We start from the raw sequence: 26,857 nt of genomic DNA, 5'->3' as shown, positions 1-26,857 counted from the left end.
TTTCATGAAAAAAAATTAAAAAAAGAAAAATTTAAAAAAAAAAAAAAAATCGTTTTTGAATCGAGAATCGTGTTGAATTGAAAAAAAAAATCGATTCTGAATCGAATCGTGACCCCATGAATCAATTCTGAATCGAATCGTGGGACACCCAAAGATTCTCAGCCCTAATATTATTATATATATTTATTTATTTATTTATTTTTTAGTTTTGTAAGTCAAAAATATAAAAAATTGGCCACCGCTTGCTTGGATTTCTCAGTGTGTGGCCCTTGGTGGAAAAATTTTTAGAGTTAGCGTGACGTTAGCCATCGTGCTAATGCCGGGTCATGTTGCGCACGCAGGAAATCGCTGAGTCATCGTAAGCTATAAGTACATATGGCGGCGGCGGTCCAGGTCAGTGGAGCACCTGGCGTGCGCCGTGGCGTGCTGTCTTGTCCACCCCCTGCGGCGTTGTGCCTCCTTAATCTTCGATGTTCCCCGCTTAAAGCCGATCCCTGCGTCACGCGAGGAGCGACTTGTGGGTCGGATTAAAGGTCAGCAGGTCACGAGTGTGCAGGTAATCGTGTCAGGCCCCGCCCCCGTTTTTTCACAACAACAATTCAATGGGACTCCAGGTCTTCTTCATTGCTTGCAGGCTGCCCCCTGCTGGCGTGGAGTGTCAACTTATGTTTGTGTGTCCGCGTGTGTGGGTGTGTGTGTGTGTGTGTGTGTGATTAGACACCCACTCCTGCTCGCCCTCCCCCCCAGCTCCACTATATAAACACAGAGAGAGTGAGAAGTGTTCAGTCCAGCAGCGGTCGCACAGTCAGCACACACACCCACACACACACACACACACACACACAATCGCACGCTTGCACACACACGCACGCTGAAGTGTCGAAGAGCTCAACATGGACGACTTGGCTCTTCCGTCGTGGCTCCGCATCCTGGTGGTGGCCATGTTTGCGTACGGCATCATGAAGAGGATCCTGGCGACCCACCTGAGCCCCGCCTCCACCGTGGCGGCGTGGCTGGGGGCCACCGTGCTGATGGAGCGCGTGTGGGCGCTGTGCGTGCCCGTCGGGCTGCTGATGGCGCTGCTGGGACTCGCCTACTTCCTGTGCGCCAGGGCCCGCACGCCGCACGCCACCTTGCCCGCCCTGGGGAAGGCCGTCGTCATTACAGGTAGGGAGGAGGCTCCACCCGCTCCACTTACCTTACGGGGCCCGAAATGTGTATGTGTGTGTGTGTGTGTGTGTGTGTGTGTGTGTGTGTGTGTGTGTGTGTGTGTGTTCAACTTTAGAGCAAAGCAGTCAAGAAAGTATCTTCTGGAGGTTAAAGGTCTTCGCCAAGACTCTTTGTCCCACTTAATCTTATCAGTGGCAGCGTGTGTGTGTGTGTGTGTGTGTGTGTGTGTGTGTTCTTGTATTTCTACCCTTATTGAGGCATCAACAAGGAAAAGTACCTTCCATATAAGGACCAAAATCATGGTCCCAATACGGAAAACCATTGCATCTAATAGAGAGCCAAATACTAGAGTCCGTGAACATTGCTCCAAAGTCAGGATTTGTTGTTGATTTAATGTGCATACAAAAGTAAACATTGACAGGCGCAAAGGCAGCAATACATGATCAAAGAAGACGGCAGCTAAAGAAGGACTTCCCTATTCATCCCCGAAAAAACCCTGCCAGGTGATCAGCTGATTGTACTCGTTTGTCATCGGCCTTAAGCACGTTACAAAAAAACAAAAAATAGAGATCTCATTTGCACCCCTGGTGGTGAAATCTATCAAAATTAGGGTGGTCCCAAAAAGGAGGGATTTTTCAAATCGACTGTTTTAAAAGTGCTCCCCCTCTGGCCAACATATGAAATAACAAGTGTGTGTAAGAAATTGAAATGCGCCCCCTTTTGGCCAAAATTGAATAAAAAAAATAAATGAAAAATGTATATAGAGACATACTGTAATAACTTGAAGTAAATAATGAAGATTAAAAACCAATTACAAACAAAAATAAATAAATAAATAAATAAACTAAAAGCAGTCTTTTTCTCACAATGTGTCGACTTTTTTGTTGTAAAATTGGGAACAATTTTTCATGTTCTTTCTGTTTCTGTGATATTGCAATATTTTCTCGTAAAATTAAGACTTTTTTAAATGTAAAATTATGACTTTTTAATGCAAAATGGTGACATTTGTCATGTAAAAGTCTGATTTTTATCACAATGTTGCCTTTTTTGTTGTTGTTCTTGTAAAACAGTGACATTTTTTGAGTAAAATTATGACTTTTGTCATAATTTTGCCAAGTAAAATTCCGATTATCATTATAAAATTGCCAACATTTTTAAGTTTTCTTATAACATCGTGACTTTTGTCGAGTAAAATTACAACTCTTTTCATAAAATCGCCCAAATTTTTTAGCTTCTCTTGTAAAATTCCAACTTTTATTGCACCAATGTTCAGTTTGTCTTGTAGAATTTTGACTTGCGTTGAGTAAAATTAAGACTTGATATAACACTGCCAAAATTCGAAGTTTTTCTTGTAAAATTGTGACCTTTTTTTTGTAAAATTCCAACTCATTTTTCACAAAAAGCGTTTTTATATTTGCATAGTATGTATATATTGTTAATGTTGCAAATACAAATCTTTATATATCTAGAAAGGGTGGTCCTAAAGAGGTAGGCATTTTTCAGAGGTCTCAAGAAGATGAGGAATACAAGCATGTGTGTGTGTGTGTGTGTGTGTGTGTGTGTGTGTGTGTGTGTGTGTGTGTGTGTGTGTGTGTGTGTGTGTGTGTGTGTGTGTGTGTGTGTGTGTGTGTAGGTGGGGGTTGATGAGCTAATCAGATGCAGAACGCCGTGTGGAATGTCCAACAAGTTTGGACACAAAAAAAAAACGTTGTTTTTTTTTTTCAAGTCATCGCCATGGCAACACACCAGCTTTATGATGTCTTCTGGTTAGAATTATTAACTTTGAATTGACCTTTGATCTTTGACCAAGTCGTCCAGCCAACACACACATGCATGCTTACAATTTTTTGAACAACTGTGTGTGTGTGTGGGGGGGGGGGGGAAGGGGGGGGGGGGGGGTCTGGAGTGGTCACTGCGAAGGTCCTGCTTGAAGGCAGCAATGTATGATGGGAAGCGGAGTTGTATTATTTGGTATGATAACTTTATAATAAAACTTCTTCAAAAACAGGCTTGAAAAGCTCCTTCTGGTTGCAAGCAGATGGCCTAAAAACGTCTTTTTTCAAATTAATTCTTATAAAAAAAAAAAAATGCATCGGGATGAAAGAGAATCGTGATTTATGGAGTGAATTTACTGCCGAAACAATTTTCCGCAAGTTTTTGCAAAACAAGCTCAACCTGTAAGTTCACCTGTAACTTCCCCTCGCGCTCCTTCTTCTTCTGTGTGGACGGCACATAACTAGAGATGTCCGATAAATGCTTTAAAAGATAACATCGGAAATTATCGGTATCGTTTTTTTAATTATCTGTATCGTTTTTTTGTTTTTTGTTTTTTTTTTGTTTTTTTTAAATTAAATCAACATAAAAAAAACACAAGATACACTTACAATTAGTGCACCAACCCAAAAAACCTCCCTCCCCCATTCACACTCATTCACACAAAAGGGTTGTTTCTTTCTGTTATTAATATTCTGGTTCCTACATTATATATCAATATATATCAATACAGTCTGCAAGGGATACAGTCCGTAAGCACACATGATTGTGCGTGCTGCTGGTCCACTAATAGTACTAACCTTTAACAGTTAATTTTACTCATTTTCATTAACTACTAGTTTCTATGTAACTGTTTTTATATTGTTTTACTTTCTTTTTTATTTAAGAAAATGTTTTTAATTAATTTATCTTATTTTATTTTATTAATTTTTTTTTTAAAAAGGATCTTATCTTCACCATACCTGGTTGTCCAAATTAGGCAAAAATAATGTGTTAATTCCACGACTGTATATATCGGTATCGGTTGATATCGGTATCAGTTGATGTCGGTATCGGTAATTAAAGAGTTGGACAATATCGGAATATCGGATATCGGCAAAAAGCCATTATCGGACATCCCTACACATAACAGTTGTTGTGACAGCCTGGAATTGACTCGGGAGCACCACCTGTAGATGTAGAGTGTGAATTACAGGAGCTTTGAGTGCAATTGATGCCAAAAGTTTTAACTTAAAGAAATTTGTTTTTCTACTTGCGTTTAACTTTTTTTTTTTACAGAAAAAAAAATCCACTTTTTTAATTGAAGAAAAGTGTTTTCTTCATTGAAAATAAATTGTTTTTATACCTGCAAATTTTTTTTTGTTCATTAAAAAAAAAAAAGTTTTTATACTTGGCAAGGCAAGGCAACTTTATTTGTATAGCACTTTTCATACACAAGGCAGACTCAAAGTGCTTCACAGCACAACATGTGGGACAACAAAGTGAAATGAAAGAAAATAAAAGCAAAATTAAAATTTAAATTAAAAGGCAGACAGTAAAAAATGAAACATAAAAAAAAATCGTTGCAAATCGTTTTTTAGCCTACAGGGAAAAAATGACTTGCAGAAAATTGTTTTTATTTGCAAATCGGTATTTTAAATGAAGAAAATAGTTTTAATTGAAGAAAAATGTTTTTAAACTTGTTAATATTTTTTTTACTTGCAGAAATGTGTGTTTATACTTCTTAATAATTTTTATACTTGCAATTGGAACAATCTCCCTTGTGGATCATTAAAGTTTGTCTAAGTCTAAGTCCAAGAAAAAAAAAAATACTTGCAGAAAATATTTTTTTATTTAAAATTGTTTTTTATACTGAATCGTTTTTTTTGTTTTAATTTAAGAACATTGTATTTATGCTTGTGAATAGTTTTTTAATCCGAATACCTTTTTTTTTTACTTGCAAATGTTTTTTTTTTATTTAAAAAAAATATATGTTTGAAGAAAATTGTATTTAAACTTGCTAATCGTTTTTTTACTTGCAGAAAATAGTTTTTTATTTGCAATTCGTTTTTTTTGTTGCATATAACATTATTTTTTATACTGAATCGTTTTTTTAATTAAAGAAAATATGTTTTTTTTAACTGAAGAAAATTGTATTCATACATGTGAAGCGTGTTTTATCCGAATACATTTTTTTTTAAAACTTGCAGAAGTTTTTTTGTATTTAAAGAAAAAAAAATATTTGAAGAAAATGTTATTTATACTTACTCATTGTTTTTTTTACTTGCAGAACATATATTAAATACTTGTGAATCGTTTTTTTAATTAGCAAATCGTTTTTCAATTGAGAAAAATACTTTTTTTCCTTGCAATTTTTTTTTAATTGAATGAATTTTTTTTTCCTTGCAAATCGTTTAAAAAAATAAATAAATAAATAAATAAACTTTTACTTCTGATTCGTTTTTTTAATTAAAGAAAATAGTTTTTTATTTTCAAATATTTTTTTAATGGAATAAAACTTTTTTTTATTTGCAAATAATTTTTTAGTTGAATAAAACATTGTTTTACTCGCGAACCGTTGTGTTTTTGTGGAGTTTAGGCGATTTAGTTGTGCATCTCTAGTAGTTGATGATGTGACTCAGGGTGAGGACTCAGCGTGGCCCTGCAGGCGGTCTGCAAGGCTCAGTGGAAGGAGCAAAAGGCGCCTGAGGACAAAGAGGAACATTCTTTGTGGGAGGAGGCGTGACATGTCCGGGGTGCATGGCCTGACATCCTGTCGCCATGTTGACATGACTGCACGGCTCCCACGCTGCCTCGCTCAGCGCTCATTGACAGGACTCCTGCAAGTGGGCGGGGCTTAACTACAACTCTCCTCGCAATCTTTTGTATGTGTTTGTGAGCCAAAGTCCAACAAGGCGCGACAGGAGGTCAGCTCGGGACATCAGAACGTCACATGTCACGGCTCAAAGTATTCCCGCACGCTGCCATCTTGACTTCTACCACGATATCGGATAGCGGCGTGAAAAGTGTGGATCGCACGCGCGCTGGTGCACAACGTGCAGCGTGGCGTGGCGGTATTTGTGTCAGGAGGCAGCTTTCCTCTGGGATGTGCTCCTGGCAGGCCTTCAAGGACGCCGTGCCAACATGGCCGCCCTCTCACAAAGCGCCAAGAGAACAGTCAGTCCTGCGGCAGATTCTTCTTGGAAATCCGGCTGCCGCTCCGCTTCCATTCCTGGAAGGCACGAGAAGCGTGAAGAAGGACACATCCGCCATCTTTCTCTCTCACCGCTTACAGGCTCAGGAGATCAGCCAATCAGGGCAGAGCTGAACGTCTGGCCACGCCCCCCAGCAGATTCCACTCAACTTTCGTTCACTTAAAACTGATTTGAATTATTAGACGTCACATGATGATGTCACATGATACCGCATGATGTCACATCATTATGTCAGTCGATGATATCGCATAACTCTGTCACATTATACTGTCACTTGATGATGTCAGACGATATCGCATGATGTCACATCATTATGTCAGTCGATGATGTCGCATGATATCACATCATTATGTCAGTCGATAATGTCGCATAACGCTGTCACATTATACTGTCACTTGATGATGTCAGATGATATCGCATGATGTCACATCATTATGTCAGTCGATGATGTCGCATAACGCTGTCACATTATACTGTCACTTGATGATGTTAGATTATATCGCGTGATGTCACATCATTATGTCAGTCGATGATGTCGCATAACGCTGTCACATTATACTCTCACTTGGTGATGTCAGATGATATCACATCATTATATCAGTCGATGATGTTGCATAACGCTGTCACATTATACTGTCACTTGATGATGTCACATGATATCGCATGATGTCACATCATTATGTCAGTCAATAATGTCTCATAACGCTGTCACATTATACTGTCACTTGATGATGTCAGATGATATCGCATGATGTCACATCATTATGTCAGTTATCGCGTGATGTCACATCATTATATCAGTCGATGATGTCGCATAACGCTGTCACTTTATACTGTCACCTAATGATGTCAGATGATATCGCAAGATGTCACATCATTATATCAGTCGATGATGTCGCATAACGCTGTCACATTATATTGTCACTTGATGTCAGATGATATCGCATGATGTCACATCATTATGTCAGTCGATGATGTCGCATAACGCTGTCACAATATACTGTCACTTGGTGATGTCAGATGATATCGCATGATGTCACATCATTACGTCAGTCGGTGATGTCGCATAACGCTGTCACATTATATTGTCACTTGGTGATGTCAGATGATATCGCGTGATGTCACATCATTATATCAGTCGATGATGTCGCATAACGCTGTCACTTTATACTGTCACTTAATGATGTCAGATGATATCGCAAGATGTCACATCATTATGTCAGTCGATGATATCGCATAACGCTGTCACATTATATTGTCACTTGATGATGTCAGATGATATCGCATGATGTCTTATCATTATGTCAGTCGATGATGTCGCATAACGCTGTCACATTATACTGTCACTTGATGATGTCAGATGATATCGCGTGATGTCACATCATTTTGTCAGTCGATGATATCGCATAACGCTGTCACATTATATTCTCACTTGGTGATGTCAGATGATATCACATCATTATATCAGTCGATGATGTTGCATAACGCTGTCACATTATACTGTCACTTGATGATGTCACATGATATCGCATGATGTCACATCATTGTCAGTCGATGATGTCGCATAACGCTGTCACATTATACTGTCACTTGATTATGTCACATGATATTGCATGATGTCACATCATTATGTCAGTCGATGATATCGCATAACGCTGTCACATTATACTGTCACTTGATGATGTCAGATGATATGGCATGATGTCACATCATTATGTCAGTCGATGATATTGCATAACGCTGTCACATTATACTGTCACTTGATGATGTCAGATGATATCGCATGATGTCACATCATTATGTCAGTCGATGATATCGCATAACACTGTCACATTATACTGTCACTTGATGATGTCAGATGATATTACATGATATCACATTATTATATCAGTCGATGATGTCACATAACTCTGTCACATTATATTGTCACTTGATGATGTCAGATGATATCACATGATGTCACATCATTATGTCAGTTGATGATATCGCATAACGCTGTCACATTATATTGTCACTAATGATGTCACATGATAATTGGCACATTATCTCTAATGGTGATGTCCTATGATGTCACGTGATGATGATGATGATGTCAGATGATATCACATGATGTCACATCATTATGTCAGTTGATGATATCGCATAACGCTGTTACATTATATTGTCACTTGATGATTATACCATCAAGTGACATTATCTCTAATGGTGAGGATGGCACATGATGATGTCGCATAAAAATGACACATGATGATGGCAAATGATATCTCATGATGTCACTTGATTTTGTCAGTCGATGATGACACGTGATGCTGTCCCATGATGATGTCACACAATGGTGACACATGATGATGTCAAGTGATATCACATAATGTCACTTGATTATGTCAGTCGATGATGTCACATGTTGGCACATGAGGATGTCAGATGATGTCACATGGTAATGTCAGATAACACTCACATGATGATGTCAAATGATATCACGTAATGTCACACGTTTATGTCAGTTGATGATGTCACATAACGCTGTCACCTTATATTGCCACATGATGTTGGCAGATGATGTCTGATGTTGGCAGATGATGTCTGATGATGTCACATGGTGATGTCAGATGACGATATCGCATGACGATGTCACATGATGCTGTCGTATAATAATGTCAAATTATATCACATAATGATTGACACATTAAGTCTAATGATGACGCATGATGATGTCAAATGATATCACATGATGATAGATGTCACATTTTATCACATGGTAATGTGACATGATGATGTCACCTGATGCTGTAAAATGATGATATCACATGATACTGTAAAATGATGATGTCACCTGAGGCTGTCACATGATGCTGTAAAACACATATGTCAGAGTCAAGGCCCGCGGGCCATATCCGGCCCGCGAGAAGGTTTTTTACGGCCCTTGGGATGATCTTGATTTATTATTAGAACCGGCCCGCAGACCGCAGATCTTTTTTTTTTTTTTTTTTTTTTTTTTTTTAGACCGCAGATCTTTTACACGCACCAAGCGGATGCCGGTCCAAGGTTCCGAAAGGGGGCGAGCGGCCCGCCGGGACGCGCCTGCCGGCCGAAGGGCTGCAGCCCGGCCGTCAGTCGCGGAGCCCGCCGTGCCACGCGCGCCAAGGGGGCGGGCCGAAACCCGGCCCCGAGGCCCTGAGACTTCTGCTTTGTTTCCCCAAACCGCGCGTCACCGCCGGGCCCGCACCACCGTCGGGCTGCAGCCCGAGCGTCGGTGGCGGAACCCGTCATGTGCCGCGCGCGCCAAGCGGAGCGGGGGGGTCAAGCGGGCCGAAACCCGCAGGCCACCCCCTCACCACGAGGCCCTGAGACTTCTGCGTTTGACCCCTACACGCGGCCCGTCGGGACGCGCCCGCCGTCAAGCCACGAGGGCCAGCCGTCGGGTCGCGGAGCCCGCCGTGCCACGCGCGCCAAGGGGCGGGCCGAAACCAGCGGGGGGTTTCGGGCACCCAACTCGCCTCCCTCCCACGGAGGGAGGAGGGGGGTTTAATGTGAACATTACTGTGCAATCACATATTTAGAGTTTTTACTCAATTCAAGTTTAAAAGTTAAAGTTTAATATTTGTTTTCACTGCATGTTACTTCTCCTTAAACAAAGTGTTGTTTTTGATTTATAGATTTTTGCACTTTATTTTATTGTATTTCAATTTAATTATATTTTTAAAATATTTCAGTTGAGTGGATGATAGAAAATTGCTATTATTGTTTTTTTCTTTGAAGTAAATTTAGCCCACTTTTGCTAAAATAGAAAATATAGGCTACTGATGGTGCCTTGAATACCGGTTTCTTTCATTTAATGTTCATGTTATGGGGATTTTTATATAAAGGAAATTTGTCTTTTGTGTCTGTTGAAAATTAAAGATTACTGACAGAGCCATAAGAAAATATTGCTTTATTTATCTGATCATATTGGAATATATTTGTTAGGTTTTCAGTAGGTTCAATTAGGTTCACTAGACTATATGCGTCATTTAAAAATTTTTCAATGAACATTCGAACAGTCCGGCCCTCGGCTTGTAGCTAAATTTTTTATTTGGCCCTCCGTCCATTTGACTTTGACACCCCTGCTGTAAAATGATGATGTCACATGATGCTGTAAATTGACGATGTCACATGATGCGGTCACATGATGATGTAAACTGATAATGTCACATGATGCTATAAACTGATGATGTCACATGATGCTGTAAACGGATTATGTCACATGATGCTGTCACATGATGATGTAAACTGATGATGCCACATGATGATGTAAACTGATGATGTCACATGATGCTGTAAACGGATTATGTCACATGATGCTGTCACATGATGATGTAAACTGATGATGCCACATGATGATGTAAACTGATGATGACACATGATACTGTAAAATAAAGATTTCATATGATGCTATAAACTGATTATGTAAACTGATGATGTCACATGATGCTGTAAACTGATTATGTCACACAATGATGTAAACTGATGATGACACATGATACTGTAAAATAAAGATTCCATATGATGCTATAAACTGATTATGTAAACTGATGATATCACATGATGCTGTAAAGATTACAGCATCATGTGAAAGTTTACAGCATCATGTGACATCATCAGTTTACAGCATCATGTGACATCATCAATTTACAGTGTAAACTGATGATGTCACATGATGCTGTAAACTGATTATGTCACACAATGATGTAAACTGATGATGTCACATGATGCTGTAAACTGATTATGTCACACAAAGATGTAAACTGAGGATGTCACATGATGCTGTAAACTGAGGATTTCGCATGATGATTTAAACTGATGATGTCACATGATGCTATAAACTGAGGATGTCACATGATGCAGCATGATGTCACATGATGCTGTAAACTGATGATGTCACATGATGCTGTCTCCCTGCAGGATGTGACTCGGGCTTCGGGAAGGCGACAGCAAGGCGTCTCGATGCTCTGGGCTTCCAGGTGTTCGCCACAGTGTTGGATGTGTCGGGGGAGGGGGCGCGTGAGCTGCAGAGGACATGCTCGTCACAACTCACCCTCCTGCAGGTGGACATCACGCAGCCACAGCAGCTCCAACAGGCGCTGATGGACGTCCGGGCCCGCCTCGGCCTCAGAGGTACCGAGTAGCACCGCCGTTAGCCATCCTCGACACTGAGACACGCGGCACACTGACCCTGTGTGTGTGTGTGTGTGTGTGTGTGTGTGTGTGTGTGTGTGTGTGTGTGTGTGTGTGTGTGTGTGTGTGTGTGTGTGTGTGTGTCAGGTCTGTGGGGTCTGGTCAACAATGCCGGAGTGTGCGTCAACTTTGGCGACATCGAGTTGTCCCAGATGTCAAACTTCCGCGGCTGCATGGAGGTCAACTTCTTTGGAACGCTCAACGTCACTAAGTGTTTCCTGTCGCTGCTGCGACAGGCCAAAGGTCGCCTTGTCACCATCTCAAGTCCTGCTGGTGCGTGCACACACACACACACACACACACACACACACACACACACACACACACAGACACACAACTTTGGGGCCAACAAAGACGTCACTTCCTGCCATCATGTCTGATCAGGTGACCAACCCTTTCCCTGCCTGGCGGCGTACGGAGCGTCCAAGGCGGCCCTCAACCTTCTCACCAACACGCTGAGACATGAGCTCGCACCTTGGGGCGTGCAAGTGTCCACCATCTTGCCCTCCTCCTACAAGACAGGTAACATGCCACACCTGTCATACAGGTCACATGACGAGGAGGAGAAGCAGAGCAATGATGAGGATGAGGATGAGGATGAGGATATAGTGATGAGGATGGTCAAAGCATTTTGACGATGACGTCCGTGATGATGAGGTTGATGATGATGATGATGATGATGAAGATGAGGATGATGGTGATGATGATGATGATGATGATGATGTAAAGGACAATAGTCAAGGTGATAAGAATGATTAGGGTGTTAATGAGGACGACGACGATGATGATGATGATGATGATGATGATGATGGTGATGGTGATTAGGACGAGCATGATGAGGATGAGGATTAGAACGATGAAGATGAAACTTGAGGTTGTGAGGATGTGACAATGAGGATGATCGTGGTGAGGATGAGGAGGATTAGAAGGGGTAGTAGGATGAAGGTGAGGTTGATGAATATGAAGATGGTGATGATGAGGAAGGTGAAGATGGTGATGAGGAGCGTGATGACAATATTGATGATGAGGATGATGAGGATGAGGATGATGAGGATGATGATGATGATGAGGGAGACGATGAGGAGGAAGATGATTATGATGATGATGATGATGATGATGATGACGATGAAGAGGAGGATGATGATGTGGAGGAGGATGATGATGATGATAGTGATAATGATGATGATGGTGATGATGATGATGGTGATGTTGATGTGATGATGATGATGGTGGTGGTGATGAATATGATGATGATGATGATGATAGATGAGGATGAAGATGATGGTGATGATGATGGTGGTGGTGATGAAGATTATGATGATGATGATGAGTATGATAATGGTGATGACAAGGATGATGAGGATAATTTTGGTAATGGTGATGGTGATGATGAAGATGATGATGATGATAGATGAGGATGAAGATGTTGATGATGAAGATTATGATGATGATGATGGTGGTAATGATGAAGATTATGATGATGATGATGATGACGGAGATGATGATGATGATGGTGGTGATGAAGATTATGATGATGATGGATGAAGATGATGGTGATGATGATAACGGAGATGATGAAGATGATGATGGTGATGGGGATGATGATGCTGATGATGATAGATGAAGATGAAGATGATGTGATGATGGTGGTGGTGGTGATGAAGATTATGATGATGATGATGATGATTATGATGATGATGATGATGACGATGACAGAGATGATGATGATGAGGATGATGATGGTGATGAGGATGATGATGATGATGGTGGTGATGATGATGGTGATGGTGATGAAGATTATGTTGATGATGATGATGATGATGACGGAGATGATGATGGTGATGGTGATGGGGATGATGATGATGGTGGTGGTGATGATGATGGTGGTGGTGATGAAGATTATGATGAAGATGATGATGATGATGATGGATGAGGATGAAGATGTTGGTGATGATGATGATGATGGTGGTAATGATGAAGATTATGATGATGATGATGATGATGATGACGATGACGGAGATGATGATGGTGATGAGGATGATGATGGTGATGGTGATGATGATGATGATGGTGATAATGGTGATGGTGATGGGGATGATGATGATGATAGATGAAGATGATGGTGATGATGAAGAAGATTATGATGATGATGATGATGATGATGATGATGATGATGGTGGCGGTGGTGATGATGATGATGATGGTGATGATGATGATGATGATGGTGATGATGATGATGATGGTGATGATGATGATGGTGGCGGTGGTGATGATGATGATGATGGTGATGATGATGATGATGATGGTGATGATGATGGTGATGGGGATGATGATGATGATAGATGAAGATGAAGATGATGATGATGATGACGATGACGGAGATGATGATGGTGATGAGGATGATGATGATGATGGTGGTGATGATGATGGTGATGGTGATGAAGATTGTGTTGATGATGATGATGATGATGACGGAGATGGTGATGGGGATGATGATGATGGTGGTGGTGATGATGATGGTGGTGGTGATGAAGATTATGATGAAGATGATGATGATGATGATGGATGAGGATGAAGATGTTGGTGATGATGATGATGGTGGTAATGATGAAGATTATGATGATGATGATGATGATGATGATGACGATGACGGAGATGATGATGGTGATGAGGATGATGATGGTGATGAGGATGATGATGGTGATGGTGATGGTGATGGTGATGGGGATGATGATGATGATGATGAGGATGGTGGCGATGATGATGATGATGATGGTGGCGATGATGACGGTGATGATGATGATGATGAAGATGGTCATGTGACCCCAGGTCACTGCAGTAACTACGCCTACTGGGAGGACCAACACCAGCAGCTGCTGCGGTCGTTGCCACAGGAGCTGCTGGAGGACTACGGCGAGGACTACGTGAGCGAGACCAAGGAACTGTTCCACAGCTACGCCCGGCAGGCCAACACCGACCTCAGCCCCGTGGTGGACGCCATCGTGCACGCGCTCCTCTCGCCGCGGCCAGAGGCGCGCTATTTGGCGGGGCCGGGCGTGGGCCTCATGTACTTCATCCACAGCTACTGTCCCTTCGGCATCAGCAACCGCTTCCTGCAGAGCCTCTTCGTCAAGAAGACGGTGGCGCCGCGGGCGCTCAGGAAGCGGGCGGCCTTTGACCTCGTCTCCCACGACGACAACAACAACAACAACAACAAAGAGGAGGAGATGGTCAAGTAGCCGCCATCTTGTAGAATCACCCGGAAGCTCACGACTCACTCGATAGAGCTTTAGACACGCACGCGTTGCAAGCGTAAAACAGGGGCGGGGCTTAGCGACCAACCAAAGACGAGCACAGGAAGACGGCACAGTCAACAAGTCATCCTTCACTGATTGGCTCAGACTAGCTCCGCCCTTAAAGGGGGGGCTCCGCCAGGCGGAAGGAAGGTGGCGCTGTAGATGCGACTTCCTGTCCGATGGCATCACAACATTCTCCACATGTGACATCAAACTCCCCCCCCCCACCCCCCCCGTCTGGACGTCACACCACCACAATAAAAGCGTTGCGACAAACAGGAAGTAGTTAGCCGCTCTTCCACACACCACTACTTCAAAAGTATGTGTAGTAAGTAATGTATAAGAAATAGTAATAATATCACTTTTTATCATGATTGTATTATTCCATCAATCACTTCCTGTCAAAATGTGAACCCAAACCTTTTTCTCATGGCTGATGCTTATGGTGTTTAAGCAACTTGTATTTATTGTGCACATACTTACACACATACACACATACTACACACACAAAAGTGTCTTAAAATGTGCTCTGTGTGTGTTGTTGTTTTTTTTATATTCCATTCGGCAACCTCATCACTTCATGAGAACTGTCACTCACACTGTGAATTTTATATAAAAGTATTTTGAATAAAAATACATTTTTCTTCGGTTTGTGTGTCTGTTCAGCTGGTGTGTAGTTCAAGTGTGTGTGAGGGTGTGGGAGGGCAGTGTTGTAATGTTGTCTTAGAGGATCCTGACAACCATAAAAAAGTGTGTGTGTGTGTGTGTGTGTGTGTGTGTGTGTGTGTGTGTGTGTGTGTGTGTGTGTGTGTGTGTGTGTGTGTGTGTGTGTGTGTGTGTGTGTGTGTGTGTTCTTGTATTTCTACCCTTCTTGAGACATCAACAAGGAAAAGTATCTTCCATGTAAGGACCAAAATCATGGTCCCAATACGGAAAACCATTGCATCTAATAGAGAGCCAAATACTAGAGTCCGTGAACATTGCTCCAAAGTCAGGATTTGTTGTTGATTTAATGTGCATACAAAAGTAAACATTGACAGGTGCAAAGGCAGCAATATATGATAAAACAAGACGGCAGCTAAAGAAGGACTTCCCTATTCATCCCCGAAAAAACCCGCCAGGTGAACAGCTGATTTTACGACTTCCGGTGCTGACGTAAGACAACCCAAATGTGACCATAGGATGAACAAAAACACTACGGTACTAAGACTATAGTGGCCATTAACAGTAAGCTTCTACAGCTGGGTTGCCCAAAGTGCGGCACAGGGGCCATCTGTGGTCCGTGACTCCTTTGTCATCGGCCTTAAGCACATTACAAAAAACAAAAAATGGAGATCTCCTTTGCACACCTGGTGGTGAAATCTATCAAAATTAGGGTGGTCCCAAAAAGGAGGGATTATTCAAGTTGACTGTTTTAAAAGTGCTCCCCCTCTGGTCAATAAATGAAATAACAAGTGTGTGTAAGAAATTTGAAGTGTTCCCCCTCTGGCCAACATATGAAATAACAAGTGTGGGTAAGAAATTGAAATGCGCCCCCTTTGGCCAAAATTAAATTAAAAAAATAAAATAAAAATGTATTTACAGACATACTGTAATAGCTTGAAGCAAATCATGAAAATGAAAAACCAATTACAAACAAAAAATTAAAAATTAACTAAAAGCAGTGTTTTTCTCACTACTCGACTTCTTTCTTATAAAATTGGGAACAATTTCTCATATTCTTTCTGTTTTTGAAATGTTGCAATATTTTCTCGTAAAATTGTTACTTTTTTATGTCGAGTTTTCACGTTTTAATGCAAAATGGTGACATTTGTCATATAAAATTCTAACTTTTATCACAATATTGCCAATTTTTTTGTTGTTCTTGTAAAACAGTGACATTTTTTGAGTAAAATGATGACTCTTGTCATAATTTTGCCAAGTAAAATACAGATTGTCATTATAATACTGCCAACATTTTGAAGTTTTCTTATAACATTGTGACTTTTTTCGAGTAAAGTTACGAGCCTTTTCATGAAATTGCCAACATTTTAAGCTTTTCTTGTAAAATTGTGACTGTTATTGAGTAAAAAAAAAAATTTATTTATTTATTTTTATTTTTATTTTTTATTACCCAAATGTTCAGTTTTTCTTGTAAAATTTTGACTTGCGTTGAGTAAAATTATGACTTTTACTATAACACTGCCAAAATTCTACGTTTTTCTTGTGAAATTGTGACCTTTTTCCTGTGAAATTCCAACTCATTTTTCACAACAAGCTTTTTTATATCTATATAGTATGTATATAATATTCATGTTGTAAACACAAATCTTTATATGTCTAGAAAGGGTGGTCCTAAAGAGATAGGCATTTTTCTCAGGTCTCAAGAAGGTAACAAATACAAGAATGTGTGCGTGCGTGTGTGTGTGTGTGTGTGTGTGTGTGTGTGTGTGTGTGTGTGTGTGTGTGTGTGTGTGTGTGTGTGTGTGTGTGTGTGTGTGTGTGTGTGTGTGTGTGTGTGTGTGTGCACAAATGTTAGTGGGGGTTGTTACGTAAGTGAGCTCTCATTGCCAGCTAATATTCAGATGGACAAAGCCGACATGCTGGATGACTTTATGGCCAACGTGTGGAAGAAGTGTCAAAAGATGGAGATGACCGTTCTTCAAAGTTCTTCACCTTGGAAGAAACACGGCCACAAGTGCTTGGAAGTGAAACAAGACCCATTTTAAAAATAGTGATATTGCTCATTAAAGAGCAGTAAATCTGATAAATTCCCTTCATGGATGTGATCTTTTCCAAATGTGTTGATGCTACTTCTTTATGGAGTCACATTGAAACATCTAAACATTCTTTTTACATTACATACCCTTGCAAACTCGTCAAAAAAAGCTGTCTTTTTTTGTTGCTTTCAACATTTAATTAGGACTATTTCCAATATTTGATCGAGGCCAGCGTTACATCTTGTTTGGACGTTTTGAAAGGGGGCGGAGTCAAAGCTTCCCCCAGGTCAGGGGTCAGAAAGAGCCATATTGGACCAAAAATACAAAAAGTAATCTGTCTGGAACCGCAAAGAAAATTAAAAGACTTATATAAGTGTTATAATGATGGCAACACATGATGTAAATATGCCTGATTAGCACAACAAAGCTCACCTGTGTGCATTCACGCACAGTATAAAACGTTTGGTGGCCAAAATGAGACAAAAAAAGGAGTGGTATAAAACACGTCTTTCTGTGGCAGCGTCGGAGGAAGTTGTACTTGTAAACAAACTGTTGAGTCACAGTCCACACAGCGGTGAGTTCAATGGCCACTGAAATTAGTAGGACAAAACGGCGCTCGCCAAATACTCTCATCGGTGAAGCATAAACACAAACATATTAAAATGTGGGCTTTCTAACAATTAGGAAGGTTTGTGTTGTGTTTTTCCTAATACAGAAACCATTTTACAACAAAAAATATATTTTTCACCCCATTTTTTTTCCATTTCCATACATTTTTGAAAAAGCTCCATGGAGCCACCAGGGCGCCGCTAAAGAGTCGCATGTGGCTCTAGAGCCACGGGTTGCTGACCCCCGTCCCCGGTGGTCAACATCACGATAGTTGAATAAACTATATATTTGTATTCATATACAAAGTCTGAAAATACAAAAATAATATATTTTTCTACGGTCATTTTATATTTCTGCTATGTATTTTTGCGTTGGTATTACCAATAATGACATTTATTTTTGACGCTTTCAGACTGCGAGGCAGCGACACTTGGTGGCGGAAAGCGGAACTGTCAGTAACAAAAATAACATGTTTATTTTACGAAAGAATGTATTGAGCAGACATTATGTTAATATTGTAAATGAGGCCAAGTTGCCGCTGAATTTAATGAGGCACCAAACAAAGTTACGAGAAAAAGCAAAAGATAGGTTCTACCGAGATTTGAACTCGGATCGCTGGATTCAGAGTCCAGAGTGCTAACCATTACACCATAGAACCACATGACGAGACCGACTTCTGTTTACATTATGACTAATGATATTATTAAATGTGATCAAATATTATTGTCTTTTTTCAGATGACATCAAATTACACTTCATTATCCCGGATTTAATACATTATCAATGTAGCACTGACGTGCATTGCAGGAAAAAAATACCTTCAGGTGTCCGCCGAGACAGCAGATGGCGCTGTAGGTCCTATCCCAAGACAACTGGAAGTGAAGATGCTCCGCTAGTTGACCACGGTCCTGTGAGACAGACCACGTCCTTCTGGTCCAGACTCAGCCCTCCCGGTGCCGAGTTTATCCTACTGCTCCATACTCGGTGCTCTGGTTCCCGACTCGTTCCAAAACAAATCCGGCTGGTCCCAGAAGTCGTGTTTTTTTTTTTCAAGCGAGTGGGGCATCTTCGTCATCTTTCTTTGCCACAATCTTTGACTCGGCTCCTCTCCAGAATGGCCGGTAACGCGTGGAGGTCAATGGTAAGCAAAAATATGTCAGAAAACATTCACCGTTGGTGACCAAGAGTGTTAATGGCTAAAACTGAATCTTTGACTGAGCCCAGCCGTTGTTTTGTTATTCTTTTTTTAAAGGCATTTGTATGTGAATATAGCACGTTAGCCGGTTAGCTTCCGGTGTATGCTTAGAATGTGTGTGTGTCCTTCAGCTTCTTCAATTAGCTCACTTGTCCTCTGTCACGGACATTGTCTCTTCTGGCCTGTAAAGCCACTTTAGCCTGCTAATCTCCGCAGGACGACATCGTTGCTGATCAATCCCATACAAGATGCACGTTCGCTCTGTGGACGGTACACCAGAGTCCGTTGACAAACTCTTCCGATTTAAAGAGTTTGGCTCGTAACTCGATCACACCACTTTGATTTGACCTTGTTGTTAAGTTTAAAAATGAACTCAAAGCGCAATACACAATTTGGCGTGTCGTATGCATGTAAATAAATTAAACAAACATGACTGGACGTGGATATTTATTTTTCAAATCGAACTGAAACATTGGACATTTTTTGATTGCGCTATTGTGTCAACATTATGGTAATTAATGTATTTTAAAACGACGTAATCATATTAAAATAGGCATTAATGTGTTATTGTTGTGTGCTCTTAGTTAATAGCACAGTTAGTATGTAGCTAACTAACTATTTAGCATGTAGCTAACTAACTATTTAGCATGTAGCTAACTAACTAGTTAGCATATAGCTAACTAACTAGTTAGCATGTAGCTAACGAACGAGTTAGCATGTAGCTAACTATTTAGTTAGCGTGTAGATAAGGAACAAGTTAGCGTGTAGCTAACAAACTACTTAGCATGTAGATAACTAACTAGTTAGCATGTAGCTAACTAAGTAGTTAGCATGTAGCTAACGAACTAGTTATCATGTAGCTAACGAACGAGTTAGCATGTAGCTCACGAACGAGTTAGCATGTAGCTAACTTACTACTTAGCGTGTAGATAAGGAACGAGTTAGCATTTAGCTAACTACTTAGCATGTAGATAATGAACAAGTTAGCATGGAGCTAACTAACTAGTTAGCATGTAGCTAACTAGCTATTCAGCATGTAGCCAGTAAGTAAGTAACCAGTTAGTATGTAGTTAATTAACCATTTAGCATGTAACTAACTATTTAGCGTAAAGCTAACTAAGTATTTAGAATGTAGCTAACTAACCAGTTAATATGTAGTTAACTAACTGTTTAGCATGTAACTAACTATTTAGCATGTAGCTAATGAAGGAGTTAGCATGTAGCTAACTAACATGTCAACTGGTAGTTGTTTTGACCTTCTTGTTGTTCCACAGTTGTCCCAGGTGGTCGTCGGCGCCACCAAGCGACCCGCCTTGTGGTCTTTCTCTTCCAGAGGAGTGAGTACTTTTTCTGGGCACAGCTCAGCTTAATTTAGCTCGGATTAGCCGAGTTTAGCTCAGCCACCTGACGCAATGTAGGAAAATATTCAAAGTTGGGTGTTTTTAAGATGCAGACAGTCACGCTGATTCCCGGCGACGGCATCGGACCGGAGATCTCCAGCGCCGTCATGAAGATCTTTGAGACGGCCAAAGTAAGACGGTTAACGGTCGGGGAGGAGCTCAAAGTCGCTGTTAACCTTTTGACCCCTCTTCCCTAGGCTCCAATCCGCTGGGAGGAGAGGAACGTGACGGCCATCAAAGGTCCCGGCGGCAAGTGGATGATCCCGCCCGACGCCAAAGAGTCCATGGACCGCAGCAAGATCGGCCTGAAAGGTGATTCGTCCTTTCCCCGTCCTTAAAAACAACAAAGTAGTGTTGTCCCAATACCAATATTTTGGTACCGGTACCAAAACATTTTCGATACTATTCGGCACTTTTCTAAAGAAAGGGGACCACAGAAAATTGCATTATTGGCTTTATTTTAACAAAAACTCTTAGACATTAAACATATGTTTATTATTGCAAGTTTGTCCTTAAATAAAATAGTGAACATACTAGACAACTTGTCTTTTATTAGTAAGTAAACATACAAAGGCTCCTAATTTAGCTGTCATCCATCCATTTTCTACCGCTTATCCCTTTTGGGGTCGCTGGAGCCTATCTCAGCTACAATCGGGCGGAAGGCGGGGTACACCCTGGACAAGTCGCCACCTCATCACAGGGCCAACACAGATACACAGACAACATTTACACTCACATTCACACACTAGGGCCAATTTAGTGTTGCCAATCAACCTATTTATCATTCTATTTTGTTAACATTATTAAGGACAAGCGGTAGAAAATTAATTATTCATCTACTTGTTCATTTACTGTTAATATCTGCTTACTTTCTCTTTTAACATGTTCTATGTACACTTCTGTTCAAATGTAATAAGCACTTATTCTTCTGTTGTTTGGATACTTTACATTAGTTTTGGATGATACCACAAATGTGGGTATCGATCCGATACCAAATAGTTACAGGATCATACATTGGTTGATATAGAACCTTTATTTAACCAGATAAGAAAACCCATTGAGATCAAGATGTCTTTCACAAGGGTGACCTGGCCAAGAGGTCAACAGCACATGTCACAGAGCAGTTTCAAAATAAATACATTAAGACATACATTTTAAAATACATAAGAGAAGTGTAAAACAACAGAGATTTACATCTTTAAAAACACAGGCACTGTGCAAACGTCTCTCGCTGTTTGTCCCTCAGGACAGAACGGAAGGCTCCAAATGGAAGTAGTTCTGTAAGTTTCAGTTTCGTCTGCAATTCATTCCATGCCATAGGGGCAGCAATGCCAAAAGCTCTTTTGCCAAATTCAGTCCGTACATGAGGAACAGTTAAAACATACAAATTGTTAGAACGTAATGCGTAAGAGCTGCTTTTTCTTTGTAACAGAGTACACAAGTATGGAGGTATTAAACCTAAAAGAGCCTTATAAATTAAAGTCAGCCAATGTGTGTATCTGCGTGCACTCAATGAAGATAAGTCTGACTTCATATACTATATTCATATTGGTCATATTCAAAGGGACATATTTCCTGAGTATAACATATGATTTTTTTTTTTTTAAACGAAAGATGTTGTGATGCCAGAAAATACCAAGTAGTATCGACTAGATACACTATTGTACTTGGTATCATTACAGTGGATGTCAGGTGTAGATCCACCAATGGCGTTTGTTTACATTGTGACGCCGGTGAACTACGGTGTGTAGTGAAGCATGTTTAGCTATTCCTCGTCCTGCAGGGATGATACTTGTAAGAAACACGCTTTATTTGTCGCCATGGAGACGAGGATTAGTGATTTATATGTAGCTACAACACTGCAGACTGCGGATGGACTTTTTTAAAGCACCTCTTCCTGAGGGCGTTTCAGTGTTATAACTTCACCTTTATCGTTAGTTTTTAAGCCAAAATGCATCCGTTCTCCCTTTTTTGTCTACACACTGTGTCTGCTTGCAAGTACTCTGTGATTGTGCGCTGCCGAACATGCTCCTCTGCTCGTAAACCAGCAATGACACGACTTGACGACGGGGGTGGTGCGGGACCGGTACTTTTCAGAGGCGGTATAGTACCGAATATGATTCATTAGTATCGCGGTACTATACTAATATAGGGGCGGTATAGCTCGGTTGGTAGAGTGGCCGCGCCAGCAACTTTAGGGTTCCAGGTTCGATCCCCGCTTCCGCCATCCTAGTCACTGCCGTTGTGTCCTTGGGCAAGACACTTTACCCACCTGCTCCCAGTGCCACCCACTCTGGTTTAAATGTAACTTAGATATTGGGTTTCACTATGCAAAGCGCTTTGAGTCACCAGAGAAAAAGCGCTATATAAATATAATTCACTTCACTTAATACCAGTATGCCGTGCAACCCTAACAAAGAGTGACACCTGGTCTCGTGCAGGACCTCTGAAGACGCCCATCGCCGCGGGCCACCCCTCCATGAACCTCCTGCTCAGGAAGACCTTCGACCTCTACGCCAACGTCCGGCCGTGCGTCTCCATCGAGGGTTACAAGACGCCGTACACCGACGTGGACCTGGTCACCATCCGCGAGAACACGGAGGGCGAGTACAGCGGCATCGAACACGTGGTCTGTGGCGTCGAGCGTTGATTGATTGATGGTTGGATGATTGAACATGCGGCGGGGGGGTAACCACGGCGTGTGAGCTGAGGGAAGTTCTCCCGTGTGGTCGCAGATTGTGGACGGCGTGGTCCAGAGCATCAAACTGATCACGGAAGACGCCAGCCGACGCATCGCCGAGTACGCCTTCGAGTACGCCAGGAACAACAAACGCAACAGCGTCACCGCCGTCCACAAGGCCAACATCATGTGAGCCACTTCCTGTTTTGGCGAGGCGCTTCTTGCCCGTGCCGGATTTAACTTCCTGTTTGGGGAGCAGGCGGATGTCGGACGGGCTCTTCCTGAGGAAATGTCGCGAGGTGGCGGAGAACTTCAAAGACGTCAAGTTCACGGAGATGTACCTGGACACCGTGTGCCTCAACGTGAGTTCCGCGGGTTCGAGTCCCGAGGTTGCCTGCCCTGACTTGTCGCCGCCGCCTTTCAGATGGTGCAGGACCCCTCTCAGTTTGACGTCCTGGTGATGCCCAACTTGTACGGAGACATCCTCAGGTCGGCGTGCATCTCGGCGATGACGTTCACCACCGAGAGCGGCGTTGCGCGTGACCTTCCGCCCTTTTGTGTTTCAGCGACCTGTGCGCCGGCCTCATCGGCGGACTCGGCGTCACGCCCAGCGGCAACATCGGCGCCAACGGAGTAGCCATTTTTGAATCTGTGAGTTGTTCGAGTCAGACTTTTTTTTTTTTTTTTGCTTTTCTTTAAACGTTGACATTCCCGCAGGTCCACGGCACCGCCCCCGACATCGCCGGCCTGGACCTCGCCAACCCCACCGCCTTGCTGCTCAGCGCCGTCATGATGCTGCGTCACATGGGCCTGCACGACCACGGCAACAAGATCCAGACGGCTTGCTTCGACACCATCAGAGACAAGAAGGTCAGCGCTTGTCTGCATGAAGACGCTCCACTCATACTTGCCAACCCTCACCATTTTCCCGGGAGACTCCCCAATTTCAGTGCCCCTCCCGAAAATCTCCCGGGGCAACCATTCTCCCCAATTTCTCCCGATTCCCACCCGGACAACAATATTGGGGGCGTGCCTTAAAGGCACTGCCTTTAGTGTCCTCTACAACCTGTCGTCACGTCCACTTTTCCTCCATACAAACAGCGTGCCGGCCCAATCACATAATATATGCGGCTTTTCACACACACAAGTGAATGCAATGCATACTTGGTCAACAGCCATACAGGGCACACTGAGGGTGGATGTATAAACAACTTTAACACTGTTACAAATATGCGCCACACTGTGAACCCACACCAAACAAGAATGACAAACACATTTCGGGAGAACATCCGCACCGTAACTAGGGGTGTAACGGTACACAAACATTTCGGTTCGATACGCACCTTGGTTTAGAGGTCACGGTTCGGTTAATTTCCGGTACAGTAAGAAAACAACAAAATATACATTTTGGATAATTATAACATACATATACACACAGGGTCCATTGCCAGGGTAGAATAAGCACACGTATGACTGAGGAGTCATAGTGTAACTTTGTGTGGTGTTTGAGTTGTCCGACTTTTTGTGTGGCCATAAACGCACCAGTGGCTTAGTGCTATGCGTGTTGGTGACAGATGACAAGTTGGTTTTGGCCTGGTTTGTACGGCACAAAATGACTAGTTTTTCGAGATAGAAGTTTTTTACTCATGTTTTTGGTGTGGTTATGGCCGAATATAAACAGTTTTGCTCAATAAAGTGAGCAATATAATTCCTGGCCTTGAAGCATCTCGATAGACGTTACAATAATTGAACAGTGTTCACTTGAACGGTGTTGACGAACACCGTTAGGGCCGCTTGTTATCACTGTCACTCAGAGTTGCATTGCAAAATTACACAGAATAAATGTGTTTATTTTGTTTAGAATTCAGATGGGTTTTATTTGGTGCGCGGCATATATTTGCTGTGCGCAGAGGACGCTTGAGCAGTGCACAATTGCGCAGGCACGCACCTATAGAGGGAAAGTTGACGTATTGTTAAAAATACCCAGAACCCCTTGCAGCACTAACTCTTCTGGGGCGCTACAATATACACCCCCCGCGACCACCCAACCCCGCCCCCGCCCACCTCAACCACATCCCCCCATCTCCCGAATTCAGAGGTCTCAAGGTTGGCAAGTATGGCTCCACTAGCATTCTGATATTAGCATGCTAGCATTTTGTTGTTAACTTTATATATATTTGATGTATACACATCGGCGACAACTGATACATGTTAGCATGCTCGCTCTTTTTAGCTAATTTTGTAGGCATACATCTAAGTCATATTTTGGTACTTGAAGCCGGGTGGAATTTCAACACATTTTTCAGGTCCAAACTTTGGAGTAATATATTTAGATACTTGATGTACGTTACAGTTAGTATTTTAACATGCTAGATGTTTTAGCTAATTTAGCATATATACACCGCAGTGTCAAAAAATGTTGGTAATTCACTAATGCTAACCGTAAGCATGTTATTGTTAGCAAGTTAACTTAGTATTGTTTGCATGCTGGCTTTTTTTTAGCTGATTTTGTAGGTATACACCCAAGTCATATTTTGATTCTTGATGCACGTTAACGTTAGCAGACTAGCAATTTAAACACATTTTTCAGGTACACACCTCAAGAGTAATACATTTTGGTACCTGGCACATGTTACAGTTAGCATTTTAGCATGCTAACATTAGCATGCTAGGTTTTGTTGGCTAATTTAGCATGCTAGGTTTTGTTGGCTAATTTAGCAGTGTCAAACATGTTTGTTATTTCACTAATGCTAACTGTAAACATGCAATTGACAGTGTGTTAACATAGTACTGTTTTTTTTTTTGCTCTTTTGCTTACATTTTCTGTCACTTACTTTGCTATTTGGCCAGTGTGCTAACTGTTAGCATTTCAGTTCAGCTTTGGCACTTCACCATTCAAACTAAATTTGTAGAAAAATCACATTTTCTAAGTTGTTTGAAAAAAGATCTATAAATTGTACTGGTTTTGAAAGTGAAAACTACCAAAAGGCCGCTGCATCCTTTGATTTGTCAGTCTGTGGCCCTCACTAGAAAAAGTTTGGGCCCCTGTTTTAGAGGATGGGTCATCTGCATAGCACAATTCTTCTGTGATGAAGCATATCAAGTCCTTTTTGACACATGTCTGTCTCTTAGGTGCTGACTAAGGACTTGGGAGGAAATTCCAAATGTTCAGAGTTCACGGCAGAAATTTGTCACCGCATTCAGGACCTGTAGTGAGGTGGCCGTGACGTGCCTGCTGACTCCGCCTCCTCCTCTGAGGGGTTGGGCGGGGCTTCTCTAACCTCAGATGTTGGCACCAGTGAACGCTCACAGCAAACATGCGCACAACTATCACATGACCAAGATGTTTCTGACTGAAAGCAGGATGATGATGCTAAGTAGGAGGAGCTTAATTTTTATATCAGTCTCTAATGAACTTATTTATTGATTCTTCTTCATCACGGCTTTGCTTCATTAAAAAGGTCTTTTTGTCTCCAGGTCGTTACATGATCATTTGTTTACTTTGCAAGTGTGTGTGTGTGTGAGTGTGTGTGTGTGTGTGTGTGTGTGTGTGTGTGTGTGTGTGTGTGTGTGTGTGTGTGTGTGTGTGTGTGTGTGTGTGTGTGTGTGTGTGTGTGTGTGTGTGTG

At 41.7% G+C, this 26,857-nt stretch overlaps 3 protein-coding genes and 1 non-coding gene across 5 annotated transcripts; 3 read left to right on the top strand and 1 right to left on the bottom strand.

Moving 5' to 3' along the window:
• Positions 1 to 799: 799 nt before the first annotated feature.
• On the top strand, positions 800 to 15,298 carry hsd11b2 (hydroxysteroid (11-beta) dehydrogenase 2). Its single transcript, XM_062022881.1, has 5 exons — positions 800 to 1,167; positions 11,079 to 11,291; positions 11,439 to 11,624; positions 11,736 to 11,873; positions 14,181 to 15,298. Exons 1-5 carry the CDS (start codon positions 894 to 896, stop codon positions 14,588 to 14,590), a joined length of 1,221 nt encoding a protein of 406 aa, XP_061878865.1. The 5' UTR covers positions 800 to 893; the 3' UTR covers positions 14,591 to 15,298.
• LOC133630980 (myb-binding protein 1A-like protein) lies at positions 11,882 to 13,834 on the top strand. The gene is made up of 2 exons (XM_062022890.1): positions 11,882 to 13,349; positions 13,594 to 13,834. Exons 1-2 carry the CDS (start codon positions 12,893 to 12,895, stop codon positions 13,695 to 13,697), a joined length of 561 nt encoding a protein of 186 aa, XP_061878874.1. The 5' UTR covers positions 11,882 to 12,892; the 3' UTR covers positions 13,698 to 13,834.
• Positions 15,299 to 18,541: 3,243 nt separating the features above from the next.
• On the bottom strand, positions 18,542 to 18,613 carry trnaq-cug (transfer RNA glutamine (anticodon CUG)). The gene has a single exon. It is a non-coding gene; the product is annotated as a tRNA-Gln (tRNA).
• Positions 18,614 to 18,819: 206 nt separating this feature from the next.
• LOC133630962 (isocitrate dehydrogenase [NAD] subunit alpha, mitochondrial-like) lies at positions 18,820 to 26,706 on the top strand. Of its 2 annotated transcripts, none has more exons than XM_062022860.1 (11): positions 18,820 to 19,096; positions 20,425 to 20,487; positions 20,583 to 20,681; positions 20,748 to 20,862; positions 22,992 to 23,179; positions 23,286 to 23,419; positions 23,490 to 23,592; positions 23,655 to 23,719; positions 23,797 to 23,881; positions 23,948 to 24,100; positions 26,363 to 26,706. In XM_062022860.1, exons 1-11 carry the CDS (start codon positions 19,070 to 19,072, stop codon positions 26,441 to 26,443), a joined length of 1,113 nt encoding a protein of 370 aa, XP_061878844.1. In that variant the 5' UTR covers positions 18,820 to 19,069; the 3' UTR covers positions 26,444 to 26,706. The 2 variants fall into 2 exon arrangements, with proteins under 2 accessions (XP_061878844.1, XP_061878853.1); XM_062022869.1 differs by having other exon boundaries at positions 18,823 to 19,096; positions 20,598 to 20,681.
• Positions 26,707 to 26,857: the final 151 nt, after the last annotated feature.

The sequence above is a fragment of the Entelurus aequoreus genome, linkage group LG02 (genome assembly GCF_033978785.1).
Source record: "Entelurus aequoreus isolate RoL-2023_Sb linkage group LG02, RoL_Eaeq_v1.1, whole genome shotgun sequence".
In the NCBI taxonomy this organism is placed as follows: Eukaryota; Metazoa; Chordata; class Actinopteri; order Syngnathiformes; family Syngnathidae; genus Entelurus; species Entelurus aequoreus.
The sequence above is the reverse complement of the archived record's forward strand: the minus strand, read 5'-3'. Positions and strand labels throughout refer to the sequence as shown.